This window comes from Euphorbia lathyris, chromosome 1 (genome assembly GCF_963576675.1).
Source record: "Euphorbia lathyris chromosome 1, ddEupLath1.1, whole genome shotgun sequence".
NCBI lineage: Eukaryota > Viridiplantae > Streptophyta > Magnoliopsida > Malpighiales > Euphorbiaceae > Euphorbia > Euphorbia lathyris.
Genome location: NC_088910.1, coordinates 25,735,560 through 25,755,209, shown reverse-complemented (window position 1 = coordinate 25,755,209; position 19,650 = coordinate 25,735,560). Strand labels below are relative to the sequence as shown.

The window sequence follows — 19,650 nt, the reverse complement described above, 5'->3', positions numbered from 1 at the left end:
CGTATATTATTATAATATAAGATAATATGTTAGTTAAAAATATAGGAATTAATAAATTATTTTATTATGAAATTGCATTTGATGGTATATCAAAATTAAATTGCTTACCAAGCTTTAGCTCCGGAACATTATTCTTGGCAAGCCGATATTTCTGCAAACCATTGGATTAAAATATATAATTGTTTTGAGAAATTTTATGGTACTATTAAAAATAAATGAAAATTGTTTTACATATCATTGCTTAGAAGATGACAGTAGTGTTCATATGGATTCTGATGACCAAATAAATTATAGACATTCACCGTTAGATTTAGAGTGATTAAATATAAGCTTTAGGATGTTTTGAATCTCCATCCCATATTTTTCACCAGTCTAGATCTAACGGTGAATGACCACATATGAACACTACTGGAGAAGATGATTGGTGTATAAATAAAAATAAATGTATTTATGTGTCATTAATTAATTGATGTATTATCCTAAAATGAAAGAAAAAAATATATACATATATTATTAGGTTTAATATATCATTTGCTCCCTGAACTTGTCAAAAAGTTTGATTGGCCTCCTAAACTTTCAAAGTATCCCGATAGTCCTCTCAAATTGCATAAAATGTTCAGTTAGCCCCTTGAACTTGCGTAAAATGTAATCAATTAATCACTCGATTGTAAAAAAAGTAAATTAAATATGGAAGATGTATTCCACGCATCTTAGAATATTATTACATAATTCAAAAATAGAGTAAAAAGGAAGTTATTACTTGTTCAACTATAAAAATTGTCTTCGCTAATAATAAAACCGTATACCTCTGATCTTGGTCTTTTTTTTAAGACGTGTGCAATACATCTTCCGCATTTAACTTACTTTTTGTAACCGAGTGATCAATTGATTACATTAATTGTGCAAATTGAGGGAGCTATCGAGATACTTTAAAAATTTAGAGGGTCAATCAAGTTTTTTGAACAAGTTCATGAGTCAAATGTTGTATTCAGCCTATATTATCAATTGATTGGTTTGGACCGTAAAATGAAAGAAAATGAAATTACCTGCAAGTGGCTCTTGACATGGTAGATGCTTAGGCTTTTAACGTTCATGATCCCCAATATCTTCTTTGGGGTTGCAACTAATTCATTTATAATTGTCAAAATTTATTATTTTTAAAAATAAGCCTAATATATTTATTGTCTATATTTGGCTCAAAACCTCAAAACCTTGCTGAATTTTTAAGAGTTTCAAATGACCATTTACGGAGGAATTGAAGTGTTGAGGTTATTGAATGCAATCAGTTAAGAATATACGGAACTGGACAAAAATAGGAATTATAGAATACAATTAGATAGAAATATGAAATCATTTGAAACTTTTAAAAGTTCAGGAGGGCAGTAGGCGTCTTGGACCAAGCATGGTAGATAATGTCTTTAAAATATAATGAAGAACAACTAGAAAAGATACGAGTTAATTACACCAATAGTCACTGAAGTTTGGATTTAGTTTCAAAAAGGTCATCAAATTTAATTTTGTTTCAATAATGTCATTGAATTTTCATTTTTATTTTAATAAAGCCATTCCACTAATTTCTTACAAAAAAACATCACCACTAGTGAATGATAATGTTGAAAATGATTGACTTATATCATAATAAGGACATGATGATAGTAAAAAAATAAAAAATATATTTATTATTTACTTAATTCAACTGTTTGAAATTGTCATATGGTAGCCAAAAAATATAAGATAAATAATTAATTAGTTTTTACATTTTTACTTAATACACTGTTTAGTATTTTAATATGTTTAATTTTTAACTTTTGTTCTATTCAAAAGTTTAGTAAACTGTTTAATAATTCAAATATTTTATAGACTAAACTGTTGAATAGAACAAACGTTAAGAACTAAACAATATGTTAAGTAAAAATACAGGAATTAATTATTCTCTCTCACATATATATATACATATGTATATATATATATATAATTTGTTTTAGTTGTCACTGGCATACATATAGTTGCCATATGATAGTCAATGTTATATGTAGCACAATTCTTTCTAATTTGATCGTTACGTTATTATTCCAATAACTTTTCTATCTAAAATTGATTGGAATAACTTTATTGAAATAGAAATCAAAGTTTACTCATTGAAATAAAATAAAATTCAATATTCTTTTTGAAACTAATCCTAAAATTCAGTGACCACGGGTGCAATTTACCCGAAAAGATACTCACGTTCGGGACCACCAAGGGTTTGAATAGCATCCAAGAAGAGGTCATGAAGCTCAGTTGTCCATCTTATTCTTTGCTTATTTTGTGAATTACTCTTCATTTCTTCATTATTACTTTGGCAATCCAACTCTATCATCTTATTAGGATTTAATGTTGATACTTCACTCCTTTTTATTATTTCCTAATTCAATTTCATCCCATTAATAACAATTTCAACCAAAAAGTTAAATTAAAGAGAAAATTAAGGGTCATTAACCACTGAACCTTTATAGTTATCTCATAGTGACTCAACTTCAATATGTTTCAATAAAATCATTCAAATTTGAATTTTATCTTAATAAAATCACTTCGACAACTTGAAAAGAAAAAAGACATAAAAAAAGTGACATGGATGTCATATCAACAGTAGTCAACTTTCACCAACGACACGTGACTGCTACCTAAGTGACATGTGTCTTTCATGTGTCAATGATATTTATTGAAAATAAAATAAAACTCTATATGATCTTAAATTAACATTGGTTGTCACGTATCGTTTCGGTCAGCAACAAAAGTTGACTACTGCTGATGTGACAGTTATATCACTTTTTCAGTGTCTTTTTGCTCATGAAGTCGCCAAAATGACTTAATTGAGATAAAATTTAAAGTTGAATGATTTTCTTGAAACAAATTGAAGTTAAGTTTTAAAACAACCATAAAAGTTCATTGACTAACACTTGAAAATTAAGAGGATATACTCACATGATCAATATTATTAGGAAGAATATCATCCGAAAAATACTCGAAAAGTCCACCATACTTGTCTTGAAAATTATTATTGTGAAGAAAAGAAGTTTGAGTCGGACTCGGATCATCATCGAGCAAGTCTAAAAGCGTATGCAGATTGTCCACGTGAAACGAATCCACACTACTCCCCCAACTGCTACTAGTTAGGGGTATAATTGTACTATTTATGATGTTAAGTGGATCATTATCCGGATGATCGGAGACAGACTTTTTTAAGTAGTCGTGGTGGTCGGAATAATGGAACGAGGATGGATGAGACATGTTATTGTTAATGCAAGGACTAGTACTAGAATTTGATGAACTTGTGAAATTATTGTTAAAAGAAGAATACAATATTGGAGAGGTTTGGGTAGTATTGATGTAATTTTTATGTAGACTACTACTCATCCTTTGGATATTCATGCCCTTCACTTGCTATCAAACATAAAACAATACATAGATGATTAGTACAATATTATATATATTAACTAAATTTAATTTAACATTATTATTAATTAATTTCTTGTTTACGTTTCATGAAAGCTAATAATTACTCACCAAGTTAGTTGAATTGAATATTTTGGTTCGGTTTATTAAAAAAAAAAATCGTCCGATTGTGAGTTGCTCTTGAGCAGCTCAATTATTTATTCAAGAGCTTTACTCGTGAGCAATTTATTAATTCTGTTCATGAATTTCACTCTTGAAGAATTCATTATTTATGTTTATAATAAGCTACGTAGTTTTGAAACCTACAAAAGTATAATTCCACACAAAGTTACATAGTTTTACATTTTTCCTTTTATAGAAACACTATTATTAAAAAAAAAAATCCAACCGAGTTTGTTCACGAACCTATTCATAAACATTATAATCGAATTTGTTAACAAGCTTATTCACAAACCTATAGTCGAGCATCCTTACGAGCTTTCAAACTGAGTTTCTTCGTGTTGAAGCTCGATTTGTTTATAAATCAAACCTCAAAAGCATACTTAAGCTCGATTCTTTTATAAATCGAACCGAACACCAAACCGCGCATCAGTGGCGAATGCAGGATTGTTCGGTTGGGGGGACCGATTTTATACGTGGTGTGTAAAAAAAAATTTGCTAAATCGAATTTGTTCTTTTTTTTTTGTATATATACGTGTTATAATCATAGTGGTCAAGAACCAATTTTTAAGTACCAATGTAAGACTTTTTAAAATTAAATTATATTGTGTTTAAGATTCTTAACATGTAAAAAAAAATTGTGTTTAATAGAAAAAATCGGATTTAGGGTGGCCTAATAGGCCAGAAAAAATAGAAATTTGGATTTAAGAAAGGTCTAACAGACTAAAAGAGATAAAAAAAAAAGAATTTTGGATTTAGAGAGGGTCTCACAAGCCTTGGAATTTTGAATTTAGAGATGAGGCAAAAAAAAAATTGGAATTTTAGATTTAGAGAGGGTCTAACACAACATGTGTTTTTTTGGAAACAAAGGGATTGAACGACCACCGCCTCAAATTTTATGGAGATGGGAGCCGAAACTACTCATGATCATGATGGTTTCGGTGGCCGGAGAGATCCAACCCCCCTTGTCTCTGCCCCTACCGCCCATGAACGGTTCGGTTTATTTACATCTCTACTCTTGATGGTATCAATATTCATTTTCACAATTTCTTCTGCCTAGTTTCATTCATATATATATATATATATAAAGGCTAGAAAAGATGAGGCTAATTAACATCTCATAACTATGAAAAGAAAAAAGAAAAATCACACATATATATATATAAGTATATATATAAAAATAATAATCATGGTAATTGAAAAGAAGAAAAATATGAGCAGAAAAAGAAAAAAGAGAGACTGACCTGAAGAAGTTGAGAGAAGAGGAGAGAAGGAAGATTCAATAAGAATGAGAAGAAATAATGAATATATGGAACAAATTTAATAGTATATGTTTTGGCTTCTTTCTTTTCCCACAAAAACAAGACCATTCTTCTTGTTTTTTCTGTAATAATATATATGTTGTGGATTAGAACGACACCAGAAATAAGAACTGCCTTCTTGTTTTATACGCAATATGCTAATGGTATCTTAAACAACTACCCTATCCTTCCTCTAATTTAAATTACTAAAATATGCTAATTAATTTTGGCTAATAAAAAGGATTACATCAACCCAATAATAATAATACTAATAATAAAGTGTAAAACTAAATTGATCAGTTGAAAACGTGAAAATTAAGTTGAACAAAAGAAAAAACTTAAAATTATTCTTGATATTGTATTAAATACAAGTTTGGACACATAGATCAATAAGGAGTTTAGACAAAATTAATGTCAATACACATGTACCAATCACAAAGTTGGATTTTAAAGGTATGTTTCAACTCTCAAAGTAGTGCTGAAATTTACGGTAAAAGGAAGATAGGTGAAAGCGTACGAAATATAAGCTAATGAGTTGTTGACACGTGGAAAGTTATTTAACACTAGGTACCTTTCATCCATTTATAAATAGTCATTTTTATCTGGGGGCATAGATACCTGATTGAAATTAGCAACATCAAAAAATATCACACAACTGATCGTTGAATCCGACAGCCTGGAAGACGGTAAACATCGTTAACTCTATCTGTCCCATCCACCATCCCTCCAAGTCTTTAATTCGAGCCATTCAAAGGAAAATGGAAGCTTTTCAGTCCATCAGCATTCGTCATGTCTACCGTGAAAGTAATAGGTGTGCCAACATCCTAGTCTCCCTTGCCCAAGAGAAATCTATTAGCGTCCTCTCCTTAATCCAAGCCCCACAGGAAATCTGCAAGCTGTTTCAAGAAGATAAACTAGGGAAATCTTCCCCTAGAAGTATTGTAATGTAATCCGGGTCATTTGGATGGTTTGGCTCTTGGCTTTGTTTTTCTTCTTTTTCTTTTCCCTCCTCTGTTTTCTTTGCTAGTCCTGCTGTCTTTTTTTCTCTTTGTTTTGTTGTTGTTGTTTTCGTGTATTTCCCCAACTACAAAAAAAAAAGTCATTTCTATCTAAAGGTATGTTTCTACTCACAAAGTAGTGCTGTAAATTACGGTAAAGGGAATATAGGCAAAAGCGTATGAAATATAAGCTAATGAGTTGTCGACACGTGGAAAGTTACTTAACACTAGGTACCTTTCATCCATCTATAATTAGTCATTTCTAAAAGAGTACAAGGTATGTAATCACATATATCTTCACTTTGCTTTCAAGTGTACTTATTCTCTTCTTAGTAAAACACTGGCTTAAGCATCAAAGAATGGACACAGTACATCGTCCCCTCTTTGACAGTTTGTTCATTATGTTTAGGTAACTCTAGCTCAGCCTGATCAACATATTTTGTAGATTGACGGACATCATTTAGTGCGTTGAGCGTGGATTTTACTTCGTTAAATGCCTCAGATAAATTGTTTCGTACTTTACTCGATAATCCAACCAGCTTCTAATATCCCCAGCACTTCGGTTACACAAAATCGTGGCCTCGTTGACTCTAGCAATAACACTCTGGAGCTGCTGCACATTACTCTCGCCTTGGATCAAAAGATTGAGGCGTGTTTAAGGTCTTTGGATCATGAGTCGTTGGTTTATAGATGATGTTACAAAGCAACTCATATACAACATGGGCTCCGTCTAGAAATCAATGAACATTTTGAGGGCGGAACATGCAATGCAGATGAAGATTATAAGAATGGAGCTCAATGAGGAAAGGAAAGCAAATAAGCAGCCGGACGAGCATGGTGCCACCACTTGCTCTACCGGAAATCATATCGCTTGAACATGTCCAAGAAAGAGAAATGTCTTTAAGGAATCTCATTAGAAAAGAGCTTCGTCATGCAATGAAGGATTGGAATCTTAACTTCTAGAGACCACAAACGTGGACACTCCTCTTTGCACTAAGATTATCAATCAATTAATGTTGTGTGGATTTAAATATCCATTACTCAAAGACTATAACGGTATGACTGATCCTACTTTACATGTAAAAAAAATTCGCAGGGCATTGCAGACGACGGCTACCGATGCTCTCATATGCAAACTTTTCTCCATAATATTAAAGGAGTTTGAGGCACACTAGTATGAACAACTTCTTCCAGGTTCTATACAATCGTTCCATCACTGCCACTTTCGCTTGCTAAACTGTTTATCCTGAGGTAGAAAGTTTTATTCTCTTTGAAGAATCTATATCATTCTGTTTGTCTTTAAAAAGAGTCACTTAGGTTCGTCTTTCACTATTTTCCAGCAATGAATAAAAGGAAATTTGAACATGTTCCTTTGAACATAGAATTCTTCGTCCCTCTCAGTGAGTTATGAATTAGAATGGCTACAAAGGTTCATGTTAATAACATTGGAGTGACACCTCATGAAATCACTGGTTGATTTACTCATTATGTATAATTTCGTGGAAGCTGTTTTATCTATTGGTAAACAAAGACCTTCCGACTTTCTTATGTTGAACAGATTGACGATTCTCTTCCAAAAATCACCGAGTCGTTAATCCATACTCACGACTTCATCATTTATTGACAACCAAGTAAAAATGTTCCTCAAGTGTATTAGTCCACTTGAAATTTGGTGTTGACCTACCAACATGTTCTACTTGAGTTTCAGAATCTTCTATGCACTCATCAACCAATCCCGTATTTGGAGATTCTACAAGAATTGGGACGGTATCAGAATGATCCCTTCCTGTACTATCTTGAACCATATACAGATGATTAGTATAAGGGATACGAGGGTAGTAGTGCGATACTAGTTGATTATTTTCGGGTGTATTCATATATGGGTAGGGATATTTGGGTTGAATAAGTTTTGGGGGTTCAACATATATTATTGCATATATGGATCATAAAAAGGTCGTTGAGTGGGCATCATCAAAGACCTTTGGGGGATTAGCGTACTTGGAGTGCGAAATCGCGAACTTCATGAGTTTTGGTTTGGTAATTAGAATTGTGCTTTCAAGGTACTGAGTATTTAGAACCTGAGAAAACTATTGGCTAAAGTAATATTGATTGTTATCCGTTGCAACAATAGAATTTAATTTAAAAAAATAGAAAGAGAGTAGAAAATGTTGTAATTAAAAATAAGAAATTGTGTTTAATTTACAGTAAGATTTTTCAAAATCTTTTCGTTATAAATCCGTTGTATATTATCAGAAACAATGGAGTTGTAAATCGGAGGTCAAATTAATAAAAATATAAAACAATCAAGTTTTAACAAAATATTATTTTAAAAAGTAATAAAAAAAATACTATCGATTCAGCCATGAATTTTAAAATTGAAATTATAAGTAAAAGAATAAAAATAAATTAATTTTTTATTAAAATATTCTAAACATTACTGGCAGGTCCACCACTGTCTGCCACTAATCAACCATGCAGGGCATTCAATGCATCGCATGTGGCGCGTGAATCACACGCGCCACATGCAGCACTTTGACGCTCTGCGTGAATGATAATCTCTCATTCTCTTCCGATTAATTCTCATTTTAGGCTCCATAAATTGTTTGTTACTTCAAATGACTAACTTACCATAATTTATAACAAAAACAAGCGATTAATATCTAATGATATCTACTTTAAAATCCAATATTACCAAAATTTGCAAGCACAAATAGAAAAACACACGAAGTTTAATCCAATAAAACAAACAATAAATAAGATTTTTCAAAATGTTTCTATTATATATCCTTTGTATGTTATTAGAAAAAATAGAGTTGTGAATCCCAGATCTAATTTAATAAAAATATAAACAATGAATTTTTAACAAATATTATTTTCAAAAGTAATAAAAAGGTGCTACCGTTTAGCAATGAATTTTGAAATTGAAATTATAAATAAAAGAATAAAAATCAACTAGATTTTAATAAAAAAAAAATTCTAAACATTAGTGTTAAAAAAGAAATGATAGATAGTAGAGCTGTCACTATCTGCCACTAATTAATCATGCAGGACATTCAACACGTCATATGTAACACGTGAATGATACGCGCCACATGCAACATTTTAATATTCTGCCATGATAATCTCTCATTTTCTCTCTTAATTCTCATTTTTAGGCCCTTGAAATTCTTTATTACTTCAAATGACTAACTTACCATAATTTATAACAAAAAAAAAAAGTGATTATCCTCTAATTATACATGCTTTTAAATCCCAAATTACCAAAAATTGCAAGCACAAATAAAGAGAACACACGAAGTATGTGAATCCAATAAAACAAACAATTAGTGAGGTTAATAGAACACTACACATGTGAACTAAAAAGTTGAATTAATAATTAGGATGTCCAATCACAATTAACTTTCTAACATATAGTATTACACAATGCATTATTTTATCATGTTAATTGTTGACATTAATTTAGGCAAAACATACCATTTAGCCCTTAACCTATCCAAAATTTATATGTTTGGCTTCTGAGATATTATTTGATCACATTTGACCCCTTAACTATCCAAATTAGCAAAATCACATCCAAAATAGATGGAAATTTAACTAAAGTTGATTTTGTTACTGCATAGATACTCTATTGTACCATTAATAAAAATTTCAAAACCTCATTAAATCTAAAACAATATTTTACATCTCAACCCAATTGAATCTTCATCTTCGATCCTGTTATTCTTGCTAGAAATCCTATTTGGAAGCAACATTTCATTGAACACTTCGCGTGTCATATCAGCCAACACTATGCTTAAATCATGAAAATCATTAGTTTCACTTGGATTATACTCAATCCAATAAACAACATCATTGAGAAAAACCTGTAGAGAAAGCTCACTGATTACATATTGAGGAGGAGATGTAATTCGAATTCTTCTCTCAAAATCAATCTCTAATACATAAACTTCAACTTGAGGTCTAATTTCAACTCGATTCCTCCTATTATTGCTCATACGATAAACAACTCTTACAACTTTGTTATCACTAGTCTTCCAATTGAATATGAATCCAAAAACAAACATGTAGATTTGATCAAAAGTTATGGAAGGAGAAGGGAGAGTTTGTTTGATAACCCTCCTAATCACTTAACTTAAAATGTTAAACACTTATTTAATTTAAAAGTGTTTGATAACAGTTATTTATCCACCACTTAAATTAATAAATTAAGTTAAAAATTATAAGTCAAAATATTTAACTTAACATTTTAAGTTAAACATTATCAACTGATATTTTTATAACAATTACATCATTTAATATTTTCAACACTTATAATATTCAGCACTTAAAATTCAGTACTTATTTTTTTAGTACTTAATTTTTAGTTTTATCAAACAAGACCTTAGTGATTTTCTCTGTAGGATTCTATAATACGATTGTATGAATAATAGAAGATAAAACGCTAGGGAAAGAAGGAATCGTAGAAGAGAATATGCAGGGAAAGAAGGAGTCTGGGATGTAAAATATCGTAGACTAAATGTGGTTTTGAAATTCTTATTAGTGGCACAATAGATTGTCTATATAGTAAAAAAAAAATGGGTTAAGATGCAAAAATACCCCTAACGTTTTGGGTCAGGAGCAATTTTACCCCTAACGTCTAAAATGATACAATTTTGCCCTTAACGTTTGTAGCCAAGAGTAATTTTACCCCTAACGTTGGTAATTTGGGTCAATTTCCGACACTATTATAAAACACAGATATTTTTGTTCATTATTTTGAACCAATTGCATATCAATTCATTCTAAAAAAAAGGATTTCATGTTTTTTGTAATTTAATAATAGAATTGGAGATTAATATTTATAAATTCAGAGAATTTTTTGAATTTTTTTTGTCTAATTCGTACAAAAGACAATATATTTTTTTTATTTTTTTATTTTTTTTCATATCGCAACATATGTTTATGATTTGTTACTGATGAAATGATGCACATGTGAAGTATAGATGATAAGATTCATGATCGAGAAGACCGTTTGATGAATTATTTCTAAAATTGACCCAATCTATCAACGTTAGGGGTAAAATTGCTCTTGGCTACAAACGTTAGGGGTAAAATTGCACCATTTTAGACGTTAGAGGTATTTTTACACCTTAACCCAAAAAAAAATCAATTCAGTTAACTTTTTATTTATTTTGGGTGTGATTTTACTAATTCGGATAGATGAGAAACCAATAATAGATCAGCCAAACACATAGGGACCAGTGGATTTTGCCCATTAATTTAACAACAACCAATAATAAACTCTTGCTAAAAATAAAAATCAAAATAAAGTAGTGCGTATTCCTCACACTCTAGAACGCGAGTCCCGTTCTCGATTGACGATAACCCAACTTTCCTCATCATATAGCTATTCTATTCTCAGGTTTTAGCTCTGTATTCTCGCTCCTCACTGCTCTTTCTTCCATTCCACTGATGTCTTTTACTCACCAGACCACACCATTTAAATTATGAGCCATGGGCTTTCTCCGGCGAATTTTTGGCGCCAAGAAATCCGGGTCTTCTCCGTCGGTCAAGGAAAAGAGGAGATGGAGTTTTGCTAGTGCTAGATCTTCCAATTCACAATCTCAGTCCATCAAGCGGGACGCTATATCGGGTACATATGACGATACTAATTTGGATTCGAACAAGCACGCTATAGCGGTGGCAGCGGCTACTGCGGCTGTTGCTGAGGCGGCACTAGCTGCGGCACAAGCCGCTGCAGAGGTCGTAAGATTGACTGGTGGTAACGGTGGAGGAGGCAGATGCCAAGTCTCCGAAAATCGCCGACGATGGATGGCGGAGTTTGCCGTGGTCAAGATTCAGTCGGCGTTCCGTGGTTATCTGGTAGGTCTTTCTTTTGTTTCCAGAAATACCCTTCGAATTTGAATTTGAGGACAATTATGTCCATCTGATCTGCTGCTTGTTGTTGGTGGTTGAATAATTCCTTTCTGTTTGCTGCTGAAAATTGAAATGTGGACGATAATAATGGAATTTGATTTTTTTTTTTTTTTTTTTTTGAAAAAGTCTTTTTAGGCATGTTAATCGACCTCACGGTTTCAAAATAAATAAATAGAAAAAGCTACCTTTTGCAATTCATTTGTTTGTAAAGGTAAACATCTAAATTATGGAAGAACATTTTCAATTTGAATGTTCTTATATAAATAGCTATAATTTAATATATTTCTGGGCATTTTGCCATTTATTCTGATTTTTTGTTCTTTAGTCGGTACAAAAATATAATTCAATTCAACAAAGATCGAATGAGATTTGATCTTAACGACAGTTTTAAATTGCTTACTTCAGTTCTGATGCAAGAATAAATTTTGGAAGGATTAAAGTATTTTATACCCTAAAAATGTCGTTTACTTAGTCCTCTTTGCTCACACGTGTGACGTAGCCTGTTTATCTGTGAGAAAAGTCCTAGACGCTCTATGAAGGCGCGTGCCCAAGTTAGGGTTCCAATGCTTTTTATTGAAAAAAGGATTACAAGCAGTGTTAAACTGACTTCCTTGGTAAGCATTGGTAGAACCTAGGTGGTAAAGTTGTAGTCTTTGTTGACCCCAAAAGAGTAAAGTATGCGTTGCATGTGAAATGGGTCTGGTTTGGTCCGTCGTTTTCAATTCACATTGATTAATTAATTGTTATTTAGGTCTGCAAGTTCTCGTTTTTTGTTCTGCTTCTTCTTCAGTTCACACATAACGAAAACAACAGTTTCAAGATGGACTCGCATTTGATTGTTGAATTCATTAAATTGTAGTTATTGCTATTCCTATTAGTAGTATTATTTAAATCTAAATTAAGAAGAATCATATGAGCATGATGGTCCAACTGCATAGTCAGGGCATGGATTGCGTATAGCCTATAGGCAATGGGCCACTTTCCTCTTTGGATGAGTTGGTTGGATCACTTTTTTGGAAACAGTAATGATCATTCCAACTAAGCAATGTTACTTTATTATCACATTTTGTTCACCTTTTCATTTTGACCTCAATTTGAAGCTCTTCTGGCTTAGAAAATTGCAGGACAGCTCTCTTATGTACATTACCTTTTTATTTGCTTAACTTTGATTAGACCGTATTTTGGTGCATTTAGTCTCTGATCTTTCTTTTCAACGTATTAAGTTCATTTTTTTTAATCCAATATTTATCATATTAGCTAGTTGTGAACATAAGACTCGGTTACCAACTCATTTCATGTGTCTAAATTGTATGTTTTACCATTTGAAATAAATGTTTTGTTAACTGATTCTTATGTTAAAACTTACTATGTTTTTGTTAACTGATTTTTATGTTAAAAGTTACGAATGCAAATATTTTTATGTGACAGAATAAAATATCAGAAACTTAATATATATATTGAAATAAAAGATCAAGGATTCCATGTATAAAAATCAGAATGATGAGAGACTGGGGATGCTTTTTACTTAATAAAAGTAATAATCTTGTCACTATTGACATTTCTATTAAAATAGTCCAAGAAGGTGAAATGTATCAGAGGAATTGAAATTTTTTGTACCTTTAATTGTCTCAATTTGATCTGTTCAAAGAAACTTTGCGAACAATATTATTTTGAAATTCTTTAAGCTTTTTTCATTAAGGTCAGACTTTACATCTTTTTTATTGGTATCTTCTAATACAGTAATTGACACCGCCTCTTTGAAGTTATGCCTGTCACTGTTCACTCAAAAGAACATGTAATTTTGGCCTAATACATTCTTAACCCCAGTAATTATCCAGAAAAGTCAACTGCTCTATATATTTTGGAAGCGTCCTATTAACTCGTCCTATTAACTCCTGGATTTTCTTTTCTTAAAATGACCTATTGACCCCTTTTAAGTTCACATGGCAGAGCAAGAGGAGATTTTGGGCAAGTTAAAGTGCATATCACTTTAAGCAAGTTTAGGAAGACAATAAATGATCATAGCAAGTTTAGGGGGCCAAAAAGTCACTTTAAGAAACTTCAGGGATTCAATAGGTTATTTTAAGCAAGTTTAAGAGCTAAATAGTATGTTTTCAAAATATAGGGAGACAGTTGTTCTGGACAGGAACATGTGGCTAGGGATGTATTAAGCCTGTAATTTTATTGCAAATCATGCGACGTTTTGAAGGTTCCGATACTTTGAGTGTAGTTCATAACTGACCATATCGCATGTATGTGCTCTTTTACTTTCAAGCATATTCTGATCCTAACATAGGATGGTTTATTAGGTGTAGTTTAAGAATGAGGTTTACTTGTTTGATTTATCATTTGTTCAACTGTTTGGTTCTTGTGGATGTTACTGAAGGCAAGGAGGGCTCTAAGAGCGCTGAAAGCTTTAGTAAAGCTTCAAGCGTTAGTGAGAGGCCACATTGTGAGAAAGCAGACAGCAGATATGCTTAGGCGCATGCAGACATTGATCAGACTGCAAGCTCGTGCTCGTGCTAGTCGCACTCATGTAACAGAATCGTGGCATTCAGCTGGCAATGCTTCCCGCTCAAATCACTCTGTAAGCCATCCTTTTTCTTTGTTTATTATGTTATTTGTTTTCATTATAGAGACTAGAACTTTGAATCGCTTCTATCAAGCTACGACCTATGAGGAAAAATGAATTTCTATTTTCTGAAATTCGACATGCTTTCGTGGTAATTGACATCCCTATATTGTGAATCTCTAAATAATTGTTATTGCATATGCATTTGAATACATTCAGAGATGTGGTTCAAGCTCAAACTTTAGAGACATCATACATCTAGATGAAGCACAATTAGGTGCAAATTGGTTAGACCATTGGATGGAAGAAAGCTTTCGCAACAACAATGGTAACGCTCCGATAAGAAATCGACAAGAAGATGAGAAAAGTGACAAGATACTTGAAGTGGATACTTGGAAGCCGCACAAGAAAACCCAAAGCATCGGAACCTTCAAAACGTCGCATCATGTCTTCACTTCAGATTATAACCGGAGCTTATCAACATTTGACTCCCCGTCGAAGATTTCAACAAAAGCAACAAACCCGTATGTCCCTTCAGGAGAAGACTTATCATTGAACTCTCTCAAGTTTCCCCTTGGAAAGGATGGAGCTGTGGATAACAGTCCCCATGGGTTTTCGCCATCATCGAGACCTGGAAGCAGCGGGAGGAGGGGTACAGGTACGGGTACATTTACGCCCACAAGAAGTGAGTGCTCATGGGGCTTTTTCAACGGGTACCAGGGATACCCGAACTACATGGCTAATACAGAATCATTTAGAGCTAAGCTTAGATCACAAAGTGCCCCGAGGCAGAGGCATGAGTTAGAAAAATATGGTCTGATGAATAGATCTGTCCAGGAGTGTTATGATGGAGAAACTATTTCTGAAAAAGGGTATTATGCACAACAGGCCGTTTCTAGGAACAGAGCTCAAACATTATCTGGGCGCCTGAATAGAATAGGGAGTACAAATTTAAGGTGACCACAACTTGTTTTCTGATCATCCTTATGTGTTCATCTTTTTTTTTTTTTTTCTTTTCGGTTGTGTGGCAGAATGCTATTGTTGTAATTATGATCTCACGAACTTTGTGGTCACAGAAGTGAATTTGGGGTTGTCACTATTTCAAAAGGATGTAGTGTCAGTAATTAATGATTTTTACTTATTCAGTTATTCTGCCATTAATAATTACAATTGTGCTCGTATCGTATTTTTTACTGTTCTTTGATGTATTTTGAAAGTGGGAATTGTTGATACAATCACAATGTCAGATTTTGTTTGTGTTGAAAATTACTCAAATTGGTAACTAGAATGAGTTGCAATTGTAGAACCAAGTGCTGGTAAATGAGTGTTTATTTAACCTTGTAAGCTTGCTCAGTGGCAAACATAGAAATGTTCGGTTGGGGGGTCGATTTTACACATGGTGTGTAAAAAAAAAATTATTTTTTTACTAAAATGAACTTGTTCAAATTTTTTTAGTATTGCGTGTTATAATTTAAGTATCGATATAAAACTTTTTAAAATTAAGTTATATTGTGTTTACGATTCTTAACATGTGAAAAAAACTGTGTCTAATAGAAAAAATCGGATTTAGGGATTGTCTAATAGGTTAAAAAAAATTAGAAATTTGGATTTAAGAATAGCTAAGAGGTTAAAAAATTAGAATTTTGGATTCAGAGAGGACCTAACAGGAGAGAGTATCTAAGAAGATCTGAGACAATTTTGGATGCTAATTCAGCATCCGATCATTGTTCCTTAAAAACAGGGACCCGGAACTACAACCTAAAATTTTGTGGAGACAGGGAGCAAAACTACTCGTGATTATGGTTGTTCCGGCGGCCGGGTCCGGGCCCCTGCTCTGCCCCTGAACTTGCTGTTATGCTCTTGCATAAATAAAACAGAACTTCTTACAAGCCTTTTGTCTTGGCATATAAAGCAATTTATTTTTGACATGATGTTTATTGCACTTGGTGTGAATATTGTCTAATACCAACTCAATCCTAAAGTTATTAATATTTGACAAATTAATCAAATCTATTTAGTTTGAATACTTAAAATGTGTCAACTTTTGTGTTAATTTGTCAAACATTGTTAGATTGGATACTGAATTGGTATTTGGACTAAATTGATCCTCAAGAAACACAGATTTGTGAAAGTAAAGTCCAAACCAATTTTGTATTTGATGTAAAATTTGTCGTAAGTTATGGAAATAGTGGAATTACAGACAGAATTTTAATTTTCAATTATCATACCACCAGTGTTACAATCTTCTTCTTTTCTTATTTGAGCTCTTGTTTATATTTTCCGACGACATACAACGGTTGTCAAAAGTCAAGAAGGGTTCGTGTCACATCAAAATAATGGAATTAAGGGTCACAACTCAGAATGCCTCTAAAGTTGTTAAATTTTTAAACCATAAACACTTCTGCCATCAAACGTAAGTGCAGAAAATCCAGAAACTAGACTAAATTGCAGCATGACATCATCAAATCAAAGTTACGTAATGAATTCAAAGAAAGAAAGAAATTGAAATCTAAGAACATAGTAACTTTGAATTGCAAAGTAATAGTAAGTCAAAAAGAAAAACACAAAATTGAAGGTCCAAACCAGCAGAAAATCATTAAAAATCATTGTCTATTTGCTTGATTTGCTAAAAAATCACCCTACACTCCGAGTGAGGGTGTCACACGGTGTGCGAGTCACTCCACACGCTGAGTGAGGGTGCCACATGATGTGTGGCTGCTATTCTGTCCTTCAGCATGTGAAATTCGCTCATGCCCATTTCTAGTTGCAACTCGGTGAGTGGACAATCTCACACGCCGAGTGAGGATTTTCCTCTCTAATAGCCTTTTTCTTTACTCCCGTGTGTTGCCCATTTGACTCGGTTCCTTCCGCTTCGTCTAATCGACTATGTGCCCACATCATTCACTCCCTCTTGAAAAGAACTTGACCCCAAATTACTTGTTGAGTATAGACGAAACTCGTAGACCTGGAACGAACTCAAATTTTTCAAATCGAATCAAAATGTTGTTCGAAATGAATTTATGAGGCCCATTCCACAAGCTTCCGGATTCACCTTCTTCACACGAACTTCGTCCCATGTTTCAACTTGTGACTTGCTCCGGTTCTCATCCTCCTTGACATTCACCTTCCATCTTCGACCGACATCAAATAGAATATCAGTACTTCTATTTTGTGATAACTTATCAGCCATCTATCTCACTAACAACTCCACTTTTCATGAGAGGACAAAACATATAGAGCTAGGTTATCACTTTCTGGGGGGAAAAGCATAAACAAGGTTTAGTTCATCCATGGGCGTGACTACACTCAATCAAGTTGTAGATATATTGACAAAGACATTATCGACGAAATTGTTTCATTATTCTTAAACAAACTTAGAGTTTTGAGTATTAGCACTCCACTTTGAGGGGATAATAGAATTAAGATAAATAAAGGGTAATTTAAGTATATAGTTTAGGTTAATAAGGATACTATATTCTTTTTCTTATTTGTATTTGTTGTATATAAACGGTTAGATTAAGTGTGTTAATTACTTTTTCATTCTCTCTTTCCACTTGTAATGGTCATCTTGATCTTCATACTTCAATGTCAATTCTCTCTCATATCCTTTGGAATTGAAGTTTGTTAGAAACTGCTGCAGATTCTATAATACAGTGTTGTCAAATTCAGATCGGACCTGGAACCAGACATGTGTGCAGTTTGGATCATATTGGGTTTTTTGATGCAACATCCTAATGAGAACCGGGGTCAACCCAGAATCGACGGGCCAACTAGGAGCTAGGATGATCCCAAATTTTTATTTATTTAATTAAAAAGATAATAATTTCTCTTTTTTTGGTAGTAAAAAAAGCTAATTTTTTTTTCTACCAACTATCAATCTTTTTCTTTCTTTTTTCCACCTTCCCTTATCTAATTTTTTTTTGCGTCCATATCTCTATTGAAGCCTAGTTTGCGATTTCTAGTTAGTGACCGTTGGGACTATCATTTTATTATCATTTGGGAATCATCTTCTTCTAATCGTTCCTCTAAAACCAGGTCAATGACAGTTCTGGTTTTTTTTTATTACAGTTATGGGTTTGAGACCGGCCTTTAACTTTTTCTTTACTACTTTTGATTTGATTATTTGTCATAGTTTTGAGACAACTCGGACATATATTATTTATTTATTTATTACGTCATTTAAATCTGATTTATCCGAATCACTTGATTGAATTAAGTAATTCATGATCCAACTATAAACCTGGATTGAAAGTTCGGTTCAGTTATGACAACATTACTATAGTGATTATAATACTGAAAATACAAAACCAACGAATTACAAAGATAGGTGGCTCATATATATATAGTCTCCTACCTAACTAACTAATTAACTACCAACTTACTTGTATGGTTAAAATTAACTAATGCTACTAACTAAAGTTAGTAAGTAACTAATAAAATAGAAAACTTTAACTTGACTAACTATTTCTAATTCGGTTTTTTTTGGAAAAATTTCTAATTCGGTTATTACTAATAATATTTTAGACTAATTTTTATATCACTATATACTTTTTGTTTTTTGTTTTCCATCCTAGCTTAAACTTACCATTTTTTTCCTTTTTCCAATTGAAAAAGAAAGAAACAAATTTTTTTTTTTCAAAATAAATGCACCATACAATTAGTGTGTTGAATTGAATCATAGTCTCGACTCCTGATATAAAAAATTTACAGTGGTTCGGGATCATTACCCGTTTCGTCCACTCAAATCATACTACGTAGTATTTCGACCACAATCAAATTTCTCTAGTCTGATTTTACAAAATGAAAAATTCATAATATAAATTTATATATTTAATATGTCAAGGACCACAATTATTTTGTTGAACCAAAATTCAAAACTAAATTGTTGATTACAGGAAAATGGGAATCTAAAAATCATCTTCTTACACATAAACAAGAGCAAAAAGAGAACAGTATTGAACTATAATTATCTGTAAAAATATCCAAAATGTTGTTTACCAACTCTCATTTATTTTCCTCAAACTGTTAAAGTCTTCTTCTTATTTAATCTCCTTTCGCAAGCCGACTCAGTCGCAAGCTACATTATCATATATACACCGTTAGTAACCTCAAAGTATAGGATAAATTACATCTATATGAATGCGTGCAATTTCAAATCTTATTAGATGATCTAAGACAGTGGTTAAAACATTCATTATATATCCTTAATGAAATTTGAAATTACGTAACTTTTAAAAAGAAGTAGTTAGAGAATGGGAAGAAGGAATTA

The 19,650-nt window shown here is 32.4% G+C and overlaps 1 protein-coding gene across 1 annotated transcript; it reads left to right on the top strand.

Annotated features, from left to right (window-relative positions):
• The first annotated feature begins 11,226 nt into the window (after positions 1-11,226).
• Positions 11,227-15,567, top strand: LOC136225864 (protein IQ-DOMAIN 23-like). The gene is made up of 3 exons (XM_066014004.1): positions 11,227-11,755; positions 14,196-14,396; positions 14,601-15,567. Exons 1-3 carry the CDS (start codon positions 11,387-11,389, stop codon positions 15,339-15,341), a joined length of 1,311 nt encoding a protein of 436 aa, XP_065870076.1. The 5' UTR covers positions 11,227-11,386; the 3' UTR covers positions 15,342-15,567.
• Positions 15,568-19,650: the final 4,083 nt, after the last annotated feature.

Coding starts and splice junctions, on each gene's coding strand:
- LOC136225864 (XM_066014004.1), top strand. CDS start 11,387: ATGGGCTTTCTCCGGCGAATTTTTGGCGCCAAGAAATCCGGGTCTTCT. Junction 11,756..14,195: donor CGGCGTTCCGTGGTTATCTG/GTAGGTCTTTCT, acceptor ATGTTACTGAAG/GCAAGGAGGGCTCTAAGAGC. Junction 14,397..14,600: donor CTTCCCGCTCAAATCACTCT/GTAAGCCATCCT, acceptor GAATACATTCAG/AGATGTGGTTCAAGCTCAAA.